We start from the raw sequence: 12,871 nt of genomic DNA, 5'->3' as shown, positions 1-12,871 counted from the left end.
TACAGAGAAGAACCCTCAAGTTAATGCAGTTACACTCAGAAACAGGAGGGAACTAGAAGAAGTGCCAAAGTAGAGAAAGGACAAACCTATACCTGAGGGGGAGCTGACCCCTAAGGCAATACACGAGTCAAAGAAAAATGATACAAGTTCAGAGCCAGTGGAGGCTGCAAGGCCACCACCACCTTTCCCCCAGAGATTGTAGAAAAAGAATGATGATCACATGTTCAACAAATTTCTCTCTATGTTGATCCAGGTTCAATTGAATAATCCATTGGTGGATGTACTTCGTGAAATTCCAAAATATGCTAAGTACATAAAAGATATAGTGGCTCACAAGAGGAAATTGACTGAGTTCGAGACAGTTGCACTTACTGAGGAGTGCACTTCAAGGGTCCAAAACAAGCTTCCTCAAAAGCTTAAGGATCCTGGCAACTTCACTATCCCTGTGCGAATTGGTAATATTGACGTGGGTCGTGCTCTTTGTGATTTGGGGGCGAGCATAAATCTAATGCCCTTGTCCTTATTTAAGCAATTGGGTCTGGGAGCTCCAAGACCAACCACTGTGATGTTGCAATTAGCTGATAGGTCCATAGCCTACCCTGAAGGAGTGATTGAAGATGTATTGCTGCAAATTGGGAAATTTATCTTCCGAGCTGACTTCATTATTCTAGATTTTGAGGCTGATGAACAAGTTCCAATCATATTGGGACGACCTCTCTTGACTACTGGTGATGCAACAATTAAAGTGAGAGAGGGAAAAATGATAATGAGAGTGGACAACGAGGAAGCAGTTTTTAATGTCTACAAAGCGATCCAACTTCCCCACCACTATGAGGAGCTCTCTATGATATTTGTTATGGAGGTGGATGAGAAACTTCTTGACATGAGTATATATCTAGACGATTCTCTAGAAAAAGCACTCATGTTGTTCGATAGCTTGGAGATTGATGATAAGGTTGAGGAGATGATGCATATTCTAGATGCATCTTGTGCTTACATGCAAGGAATACACCCGTTTGAGCCCCTAAATAGGCTAAGTGGATCTCCTCCAAAGCCGTCAATTGAAAAAGCTCCAAAATTGGAGCTTAAATCCCTACCCCCACCTCCAATATGCTTATTTGGGTAGTTCTGACACTTTACCTGTTATTGTTTTTTCTAACTTGTCTAAATTGCAGGAAGAAAAGTTGTTGAGAGTGCTACGTGAGCAGAAGCGAGCAATTGGGTGGACGATGTCTGACATCAAAGGCATTAGTCCAGCTTTCTGCATGCATAAAATCCTCATGGAGGACGGACACAAGTAAAGTGTAGAGCAACAACGCCGCCTAAATCCAATCATGAAAGAGGTGGTAAGAAAAGAAGTGATTAAGTGGCTTGATGGAGATATTGTATTCCCAATCTCTGATAGCAAATGGGTAAGCCCCGTTCAATGTGTGCCAAAGAAAGGGGGGATGACTATAGTGGTTAATGAAAATAATGACTTAATTCCTACAAGAACTGTCACTGGGTGGAGAATTTGCATAGATTATAGAAAATTGAACAATGCCACCCGAAAGGACCACTTTCCCCTCCCTTTCATTGACCAAATTTTTGATAGGTTAGCTGGCCAGGAGTACTACTGTTTCCTAGATGGTTATTCGGGGTATAATCAGATTGCTATAGCCCCATAGGACCAAGAGAAAACCACCTTTACGTGTCCCTATGGCACGTATGCGTTCAAGAGAATGCCCTTTGGTCCACCTATGACTTTTCAAAGGTGTATGATGGCTATTTTTACTGACATGGTTGAAAGATTTGTGGAAGTATTCATGGATGATTTTCTGTGTTAGGGTGTTCTTTTGATAATTGTTTAATGAACCTTGATAAAGTGCTTGCTAGGTGTGAAGAGACAAACTTGGTACTCAACTGGGAAAGTGTCATTTCATGGTACGTGAAGGTATAGTCTTGGGGCACAAGGTGTCAAAAGATGGTCTATAGGTGGATAAAGCAAATGTGGAGGCGATTGAAAAATTGCCCCCAACGACATCCGTCAAAGGCATTCGCAGTTTCTTGGGCCATGCAGGTTTTTATCGTCGATTCATTAAAGATTTTTCGAAAATTTCTTCTCCATTATGCAGGCTTCTAGAGAAAGATGTCACCTTCATATTTGATGATGCATGTCTGAAAGCATTTGAGGAGCTGAAGGGAAGGTTGGTGACTGCACCAATTATTATCGCCCCAGATTGGGGACTGCCATATGAGTTGATGTGCGATGCAAGTGACATAGCAATCGTAGCTATTTTGGGGCAAAGAAGGGAAAAAATATTTCACTCCATTTATTATGCGAGCAAAACTATAAATCCAGCTCAGATGAATTATACAGTTACTGAAAAAGAGTTGCTTGCAGCGGTGTGGGCGTTTGACAAGTTCAGATCTTATCTAGTGGGAACCAAAGTTATCGTCTACACAGATCATTCAGCTATCAGATACTTGTTTGAAAAGAAAGATGCCAAGCCGGGGCTGATTCGTTGGGTCCTCCTCTTGCAAGAATTTGAATTAGAGATCCGAGATCGAAAAGGGACAGAAAATCAAGTGGCTGATCACTTGTCTAGATTAGAAAGTCGGAACCATGTAGCTGAAGGAGGGTCAATCAAAGAAACATTCCCTGATGAGCAGTTATTAGCAGTCACCTCAGGTGGAGCCCCATGGTATGCGGATTATGTGAATTTTATTGCAAGTGGGGTGACACCACTAGAATTAACACCTGATAATAGAAGAAGATTCTTACATGATATGAGGCTCTACATGTGGGATGAGCCATTCTTATATAGGCAATGCGCAGATCAATTGGTGCGAAGGTGTGTTCCTGAGGAAGAGATGAATGCAATATTGCATGGCTGTCATGCTTCGCCATATGGAGGTCATCACGGTGGGGATAGAACCGCCCAAAAATTGCTACAATCAGGTTTCTATTGGCCAAAATTATTTAAGGATGCACATGCCTTTGTTAAAAAGTGTGACAGATGCCAAAGAACCGGAACTATCACGAGGAAGCACGAAATGCCTTTGCAAAATATTCTGGCAGTAGAGCTGTTTGATGTTTGGGGGATTGATTTCTTGGGACCATTCCCATATTCTAATGGTCACAGGTACATCTTGGTGGCGGTCGACTATGTTTCTAAGTGGGTGGAGGCCATTGCTATTCCTACTAATGATGCAAAGGTAGTGGTAAGCTTTATAAAGAAGCATATCTTCACGCGCTTTGGGACTCCAAGAGTGTTAATAAGCGACAGAGGAACTCACTTTTGTAACAAATTGCTGAATAATGTTCTTACAAAGTATGGAGTTAAGCACAAAGTTTCCACTGCCTATCATCCCCAAACGAGTGGTCAAGTAGAAGTTTCAAACAGAGAAGTAAAGCAGATTCTGAAGAAAACAGTAAGTGAAAATAGAAAAGATTGGGCATGGAAGCTGGATGATGCATTATGGGCATATCGAACTGCATACAAGACTCCCATAGGTACTTCTCCGTACAGGTTGGTTTATGGGAAGGCATGCCACTTGCCCATCGAGCTTGAACATAAAGCTTATTGGGTGATCAAAAAGCTAAATATGGATATGGACTCAGCTGGTGAAAATAGGTTGCTGCAACTCAACGAGCTTGATGAATTTCAATTGCACGCATATGAAAATGCCAAATTATATAAAGAAAAGACGAAAAGGTGGAATGACAAGCACATTCAACATCGAGAGTTTGAGCCGGGTCAAGAAGTTCTCTTGTTCAATTCAAGGTTGAAGCTATTCCTTGGAAAGCTTAAGTCTCGTTGGGCAGGTCCTTTTGTTGTGGTAAGTGTGAGGCCTCACGGAGCGGTGGAACTGCGTGATACGAGCTCAAGTGGTACCTTCTTGGTAAATGGCCAGAGAATAAAATATTATTGGGGTGGTGACATTGCACGTCACAAGACCTCAGTGGACTTAGCAGATGCTTAAACATGTGTTGAGTTGTGCCGCGACGTAAAATTAGGCGCTCGTTGGGAGGCAACCCAATTTTTACCGCTTTTGAAGCATAGTTTTTTTTTCTTTTGTAGGACATAAATTTTTCTTTGTAGGTTGAAATGGTGTGGAATGTGTGTAATGTATATATTGAGTGCTCGGATAGTCGGGATTGTTTAAAAAAAAAATTGGCAAAGTGAGCACCCAGGCCAGTGCCCCACGCTGCCTGGGGCGCACTTAGCAGTATCCTCGACGCTTCAGCGCCAGCCCCAGCGTGGGGCGCTGGGCTGGCGGTCCAGGTGAGTAAGTTTTGTTTTAATTTTCGTTTTCTTTATTTAATTAAAAATACCCTACCCAATTACCCATATACACTCACAACCCAACTCATACCAAATTACCCAAACCCATTCCCCCACCTAAATTAAGACAACCCAACCCAAAACCCCCATTCTCTTCAAAATAAAAAAAAACACACGAACACTTCTTCTTTCTCTTCCCCTTTTCTCTCAAATTCTAATATTCTTCAATATTTCTTTCTCAATTCCATCTCAAGACTCTAAGGTATGTTCTTCTTGTTATCTCATTTCTTGTATTTTGGAAGTTCTTAGAGTAGTTGTAGTCTTCTTTCTTCCCCAATCCTCCAATACCCTAGGTTTCTTAAATATAATTGGATGTTATTGTGGGTGGAATGATTATACACGAAATTGGTGCAAAACTTTGGTTGAGCAGTTGTGTTTGAAGTAGTAAACTATAATTCCCTCTACTTCATATAAATTTGGTAGGCCCACCTTCTCCCACCATTGTTGAAATAGAAGAGCACAATTGATGCCCACAAGGTGTTTGTTAAAATATTTAAGAGAGTAAATTTGAATACCGGTGAAGTCTAAGTAGCCGAGTGTAGTTGTATATGAGTTTGGGTGAAGTGTGGGGTGTTGTGGGGGTATTGTATCTTGTTGTAAACTTTTGTATGTTGTAATTAGTATACTAAAATAGTATAGTAATGTAGACTTTAGCTTTGTTATGCTTGCACTATAGTTAAGTTACGGCCATGTTAGACTAATTGAATTTTATGGCATAGGGAAGTCTAAGTACCTATAGCCTTGTGATGACACATTGGTGCACATTGAATCAATATTATGATTCGTTTATACATAGCCTTAGGTTTTAAGTATGGGGTCATCTTCCCTCTGACGATGACCTTAGGCAACATCTCTTGATTCATTCTCATCCTTGTGTTTATCATGTGTAGGTTGCTATGGCTCGTGACGATGCCGCTAAAGGAAAAGGGGTGGGGAAGTACTCCACTACTGCTCCCCTTCCAAAGAAACGCAAGCAAGGCGAGAGCTCCTCCCGACAAGCCAAGTGAAAGCAACAAGCTAGCTGGTCTACGAGGCCACCACGGCCTCGAGTGGAACTTGTTCGGGATGACGCCATCAAATGGCATGCTACTTTTGTTCCATATGGGAGATATGTGTCTGAAATGGGGATAAATGTGAAGGCTTTAGAACGGAACTTCCCAGATGTACTTGCTACATTGATTGAAAAGAAGATGGATAAGCTTCTCGAATGTCCGGGCCCGGCAAATCTCAGCATGGTAAGAGAGTTATATGCCAACTGGAACGAGAAAAATGACATGTCGTGGGTCAGAGGAAAGGAAATTCCAATGGATAGGGAAGCCTTGTGTCATTTTTTGGGAGTTGATAGTCCTAACCCATAAAGGCTTCGAAAGTTCGTCAAAAGTCCAAGCTACCAAGCAATACGTCACACACTTTGTGGCGTTGATTCTAATACAAAATGGATGCGAACTAAGGGAAATATTCACCTTGAAATGCTCCGTTTCGACTTCAACAAAACGGCCAAGGTTTGGCAAAACTTTGTGCAAGCTAGATTAATGCCCGTTGAACATAATACTGAGTGCACTCGAGCTCGAGTGTGCGTGATCTACTTTTTGATGACTGGGCGCCCCATAAATGTGGGTGAGCTCATGCTTGGGGAGATGACCCGCGCCCCTTTTGGAGGAACGATAAAAAGGTTTTTTTTGGCAACACCTTAACACAATACATGCTCTCTCATGGGGTACCAGAGTACCCTGGCTATGATGAGGTAGTGGAGGCACCCACAGCATTGTTAGACATTACATCCGTGATAGAATCCACATCCAAGCTCACCCAAGCTGCTAGGAATGAGAGGACGAAAATTTCAATAGCTATCTTTACAAATCCCTCAATATTATTATGAGCAAGCTTGGGGTGTCAGATGAGAAGCGCACGCAATTGCAAAGTGATTTCTCCAGTTCTTCCAAGGAGATGTTGGGCATAGCACCAGGCAGTCCCGTTCATCCATCTAAGGATGAAAACACTGACGAAGAATCTGATAATGAGGATGCGGATGATGATGAAGTTATGGGACCAATGGCTTTGGTACCCTTTGGAGATGATGATGAGCCCATTGCCGCAGCTGGTTGGCATCCTGATGAGGCAGACTCCGACTAACAGGGAGTTCTTTCTTTCCATCTTTCCTTATTTTCGAATTTATTAAACATCGGGGACTATGCATTGTTTAAGTGTGGGGTGGAGTGAATTGTATATAATTTTTAGGGTTATTAATTTTTTTTCTCTATCTTTTATCACCTTTTAGCTTAGTTTAAGACTAACATAGTCTAATTAGCTAGATCAAAAAAAAAATTATTAACAAAAACTTGAGACTTTTCCCGATGATGGATCTATTGGACAATTTTCTTGAGGGATTAAAGTCCGATTAAAAATAACAAAAAGATTTTTTTTTATTTTATTTTTGATAGTTAGGTAGTATCCCTTGGTTTTTCTTTGGACGCCGGTTCTTTTCCAAGGGTGTAGCTCGAACCGGGTGTTTTGTTTTACTTTTTTAGGAGTAGGATAAGGGAGAAAACTGAGATTGCTCTGAGGTACCTGTTGACATGTTTGGTGTTGGCAAGTTAAGTTAGGGCATGCGCTCTGTCTTCCTGCATATATGATTTGAATTGTAATACCCAAGTAAACTAAGTAGCCTACTCTTTGACACCTTTTTCTCAGTTGATTGACTTGTATGCCACCTAGTGCAGTGTTGCTTAAAGAATTCTCAACTTGATATGCTTGCTTGACCTGAGAGTCACACATAACCGTCTTGAGTGAGTCAAGTGCCATGTGTGTGTAAGGATTGTTGATATTCTATGCTACCCTATGTAGTCTAGAACTTACCCCGTGTGTTAATCAACGCGAAATCATTAAGTTGTGCTAGTCTAGGAGATGACATAGGCGTTTCTTGCTTGACCATAAAAGGTGCTTGTCACTAACAAATAAAATTTTCCCATTGCTAGCCCCTTTGAGCCTATAGACCGTTTCCTTGGCAACCATATTACAAGTCGTACTCCTAGTTATTCATAATTTGAGATTGTTGAACCTTTACCTCCTAAGGCATTTAGTCGTTAAAAGACGTAAGGTGAGAGATTAAGTAGTGGCTTTCGAGTGGAACCATGGAAGGGCCCTTAAGGTGCACTAAAATTGTGAATAAAGGTCACTAGCCTATGAACTTCAATGTATGGAGTGTGTGAAAAAAATTTTTGCAAGAAAAAGCAAACAAAAGTTCAAATAATGTAGAAAGATACACACCTCCTAATCTTTCTCACTTGTGCTAGTGAATCCATAGAGGTGCTTGATGGAAAAGAGGGCTATGTTAGTTATGGTGTATGACAAGTGAATGGGTTGAGAAGATATTGCGCTTGAATTGTGAGTGTAGTATATTAAAGTGCTTAGGAGGGTTAGTCACTATTCCTAAATGTATCCTACCCGTCCCTTAGCCTACATTACAACCTTAAAGTCCTAATTGATCCTAGATTTATCTAGCTTAGATTAGTAGAGATGTACACTACGGGCAAGCTTATGGTACGACCACGGGATGCACATGAATTCTTTGTGAGAGTGAGTGAATGTTGTTAAATTGTGTGATGTCCTTAATTTATGTTCAATGACATATTTAAATTTGCGGACTACTTTGATATTCACTCTTTTGCTTGTGGTGAGGGCACTTGATTTCATGACGGATTGGTGAAATTGTACACTTTCTTGTGTTGGGTAAGTGCGTGTGTTGAGGATGCTTAGTGGTAACGAGTCTTCTCTTGAGGTAAGGTGATTGTGGAGAGGTTGCTTGAGTTGATTGAGTTGGTTGAAAAACATTGAGTATACTTGAGCTATTTAAAAACGGGAAGAATGTGAAATTTGTGTGTTCATGCCTAATTGCCGACATCGATCATAGTCAAAAGGTAGGTTGTTTGATTGAATTAATTGCGAGGTCCTCTTTCATAGTGCTAAGTACGTTTTGGGGGTGCTAATATAGTTCCATTGCTCGAGGACGAACAAGAGTCTAAGTGTGGGGTATTGATAATCGGCTTAATGTATGCATATTTTGATATATATCGCCTCACATTTTACTCATGTCTCGACGATTTGAGATGTTTAATATGATTATTTGTGCTAAAGTTTGGTATTTCTATGTGTAAGAATCACTCGGATGCAATTTGGGACGAAAGGACGCGAATTGGAGCAAAATCGGGACAAAATCGCAAAAAGGGAAATTTGAGGGCCACAGCCAGCGTGGGGCGTTGGCTGTGGCGCACTTTACAGAGGCCAAAATGTTTGAGCGCTAGGGCCAGCGCCCCACGCTTCCTTGGACGCTTAAGACGGAAAATGTCCTTTTTCGACTAGGACTCAGTTATTTCGACCCCTAGACGCCCCCAACTCATATAAAAGCCAGCCTAAACCTATTTTTGGGGGAAGGACGTGATTTAGAGAGAAGAGGGAGGCGCAAAACACTCGAAAGCAAGGATTTGATCAATTCTTCCATCCCTTTCCTAGTATTCATTGATTTTATGTTTGAAAATATTATTTTTGATGATTGTATGAACATGAGTGGCTAAGAAAACTATTGTTCTAGGGTCATGGGTATACATGAATGTTAATGTTTGGAGTTTAATTTGATGAAGTTGATTTTATCATATTGGGTTGTTTATTTAATTCTTTTTTTAATTATTTTGCTGAGTAGCTAACAGTGAAATACTATCTACGAATCTAGAGTTGAACTCGAAAGTGGGAATTCTAGATTGCATATAGGATTAAATAGAGCAAGTTCTTAAACCCGGGCATCGGGAAAAGGATTCGCAATTGGGATAGACATATACCTAATTGCCTTGCTCGGTTGCAATACAGGAATTGTAAAGGCGTTCTTATTAATCTTAATTCCATAGACATATAGGTATTAAGTTAGCTTGAATAGGCGAGTAAGGACTCGATATATTCTTATAAGTAAAATCAACCATGTCAACCAACAATCCAGATAAATCAATTAGTTATTTTAAGCTAAGAATGCAACATGATTGCTAGATAACCCGTGACCCTGGAATATTATCTCCTATTGACTGTTATTCGAAATCATATAAGTGTTGTGGTTGATCTTTAGTATTTCATTACTTGATAGTTTTTAGGTAGTAAATTAGAAAATTATCTATTTTGTGAGAAATCGCTTGAATTGATAAGTTATTTGAGTTTGAGTTAGTCAAAAGTTAATCATAAGTCTTCGTGGGAACGATACTCTAATCATTACTATATTACTTGACGACCATGTATACTTGCGTGAGTGTGTTTGGTCGCAACAAGGGGTAAAATGGAGTTGGAACGGTAAGATGACATGCCAGTAGCGTCCACCTCAGCTAAATGTCAGTCCACATGGGATGATGGTGGCCACGGTGAAGGGCCCTAACAGAGGAGAGGTATTTTTGCACCACTTTTGTAACGTTAGGGGTAAGGGTGGACCAAAAGTATAACGGAGGGTATAAATGATCTTTTTCGCATAGTAGAGGGGTAATTTTTACCCTTTTTCCTTTAGAATATATATACATAAATTTGTAACTATAAATATACATTATGCAAATATTAATATGGGATATACGTGCAATGCATGTGCCTAGATACTAGTCATATAATAAGCAAAAAGGAAGAATTACATCATAGGGCCCGTTTGGATTGACTTAAAAAAGTGGCTTTTAAGTTAAGTGTTTAAAAGTACTTTATAAGTGCTTGAACTTGTTTTATAAATAAGCAGTTACGTATTTGGATAAAAGTGTTGAAACTTAAAACAAGCTGATGAAGTGTTTGGTAAACAAGTGCTGGTAAGCATTTTTTCTCGTTAAAATGACTAAAATATCCTTAAAGTTTTTAACATTATAAAAAAGATGATGACTATAATATTATATTTTCCGTTCATAGCTTCAAATTCAAGGGTAACACGTAAATTCATTGAATGATATGATTTTAGAATATAGTTACACCAATTAAAAAAAAGGAAGGATTCAACGACCAAACATTATTTAAAAAACTATTGTTTGCTTCACGTTAAGAACTTCAAGAAATTGACAAATATTGGAGAATGGAGAAAAAAAAATAGTATGTTGTACAGTTTTCACTTGGGGATAATTTCGGGATTAAAAAAAATTATAAGGGATAAGAATATAATATCCTTGGTCAAAGCAATATGGCTTTTAAGCCAATTTAGAAAAAGTTGGGTTTTTCAACTTATTGATTTTGGCTTTTTTTAAACAGATTTTAACTTTTTTTTTAAGCCCATTTTTTGGTTGCCAAACACTTCCACAAGTTAAAAACTGCGACCAGCTTTTAAGCCCATCCAAACAGGCATTGGAGCCGGTTCAGGGCACTCCCTCACAAGACCATCAAAGGTATTAATCGATCTATATCTCTCTTGATTTGTTTTATCTGTCTTTCAAAGACTATTATGGTTGAGATTTAAGCACAAGATTCTAATAAATCATACATACTGGAACGTAAAAAGTGAATTGATCATTCTCTCTGAGGAAAACAATGACAAGATTTTAAAACTTAAAAGGGGATCACAACTATACAAGTCTAGTTCTTGACCATGTTTACTGATTTTCTTGCTCAACTATCTTATAGAAACTTTGATGAAAATGGAGGAAGGGGTAGAGCTTTCACATAACATAGCCGCTTCAGAATTTGGATAAATACTCAGTTCAGAGCAGATGTAGAGGAACCATCTATTCACCGGTTGACTGAATGAGATTCAAGGAAACAGCGAATGGCTAGCAAATTGCATCATACCTTCATCTTCCTGGTCAAATATTTGGACACAAAAGTTGCAGAAATCATAGCTTCACTGCACTCAGCGGCGGAGTTAGAATATCAGAGAATTTCGAGAATGCCATGGTTGGATTTGAACCTATAACCTGAAGCAATTTTTAAGCCACCTTTGACACTTCACAAGCATCTTCCCTTTTGTCAAGAGAATTATTTTACCATATTTGTGCAATATAAGTTTTCGATGACGGCGATTCAATATAACCCCCTTGCGTCCACCTAACTTTACCCCTGATTGCACTGATGACAAGTTAGCATCTTCCTTATGTGATAGAATGGATTCCAGTTCCATCTCCTGCTGAGGCAATAGCAATGACCACGCCGATGCCCAGGTGGCTGCTGGTACTGTTTTCTGAAGATTCCTCAACGGATTAATCATTCGGTTTTTCATTTCTTCAGTAGCAAGATCATTTCCAGCACATAGAACCTAAAAAATGCAAAACTTATTTGACATAAGATCTTTGCAAATTATTTCAACAATTTGATACTATTTTACCTATCTACTTCTCTGATTAATGTTTACGCTATTTCGTATCAGAAATTCGTTTTGTAAGCGATATAGATCTGATAGACAAATTACTAACATACAACGGAAATTACTAAATAAGATTTTGTATTACTTCTTTACTGGATTAAAAATAACAATCAGAGTTGAGAATATTTATATCAGGAACAAATGAACAACTCAATCTGGCAGCTATAGGTTCTGATATCGAAATAACCTCTGCAAAAACTGACAAAATTTTTGGAAAGTGCTCATATTTGGGACCCAAAAGTTCTCTGTCTGACCTGCAAAGCGAGAAAATTTGCTAAACATTAAAGACAAAAAAAAAAATGATTTAAGAGATAACATATTGGAGTTTGCAAACTTCAGCTGGTGTTCCTTTTGCTGAATGGGAAAATAGACAAATCCTAGTAACAACCACCAATAAGATGATCAAGTCAACCCACCAAATGCTACAAAGATTAAAGTTTAATAATTCATCTAACATTAGAAAGAACATGGTAATCTTTTAATTTAGCAGAAAGCCTTCTGTCAAGATTCAAGATTGCAACTGCTAACCAAATTCTGTTAAACCAAATGTAACAGATATTTTCTAGTTACACCATCATAACTTCGAAAATAGACACAATACTATAATACTACTTCAAGCATTTTGTTTGGCTAATGGTCGCATAATTTTCCTAACATATATCTGAAATTAGAAAATTTGTTTGGAACATATGCATCATGCATGCTATTATAAGAACACTTGTACTTTAATCTATGGAAAATATTTTAAATCATATGTTGCTATTTTGTGATCCTCTTTTTTTCTAGTTTTACAATTGATGCACCTAAATTTGGAGTAATGTGAAACTGAAAGCTAGTTGGCCAACAAATGTGTTACAAAAACCCAAAACAATTGAATATTTGAAATTAGTAAAGATAGGTTGTCATTAATAATCTTGTAACCTGCCTTGGCAATCAGTAGTCTTTGTTAGTTTATAGATATGTATAGTGTAGTCTTGTCCCACATTGGAAGAGGAGTAATATCTCCTTATAGTGTATAGCTATAAATAGGGACCTCTTGTATTGTATTTATCATCTAATATCAAAAATATATTTTCTCCCGTGCCTTCTCACATGGTATCAGAGCATTAGTGAGAAAAGATCGTTGTGCGTCATTCCAGCGTTAACCGGGAAGAAAGAACTTAGTCATCGTGTAATTTTTCCGGTCACC

General features: G+C 38.8%; 1 protein-coding gene across 15 annotated transcripts in view; it reads right to left on the bottom strand.

Moving 5' to 3' along the window:
- LOC104103528 (uncharacterized) overlaps positions 1–12,871 on the bottom strand; it is an 82,182-nt gene that overhangs the window by 36,048 nt on the left and 33,263 nt on the right. For 10 of the 15 annotated variants that reach the window (XM_070188098.1, XM_070188104.1, XM_070188103.1 and 7 more), the window contains 2 exons: positions 11,870–11,936; positions 10,772–11,574 (listed from right to left, as the gene is read on the bottom strand). The exons of 2 other annotated variants lie outside the window; for them this stretch is intronic. In XM_070188098.1, the coding sequence (XP_070044199.1) occupies positions 11,230–11,574; positions 11,870–11,936 (412 nt within the window). In that variant the 3' untranslated portion in view covers positions 10,772–11,229. Of the gene's footprint in view, positions 1–10,771; positions 11,575–11,869; positions 12,624–12,871 lie in introns of those variants that run through there. 3 more of the 15 variants (XM_070188108.1, XM_070188112.1, XM_070188111.1) reach the window with 3 other exon arrangements.

The sequence above is a fragment of the Nicotiana tomentosiformis genome, chromosome 11 (assembly GCF_000390325.3).
Source record: "Nicotiana tomentosiformis chromosome 11, ASM39032v3, whole genome shotgun sequence".
Lineage (NCBI taxonomy): Eukaryota > Viridiplantae > Streptophyta > Magnoliopsida > Solanales > Solanaceae > Nicotiana > Nicotiana tomentosiformis.
Note: the sequence above shows the minus strand (reverse complement) of the source record. Positions and strands in the feature narration are given on the sequence as shown.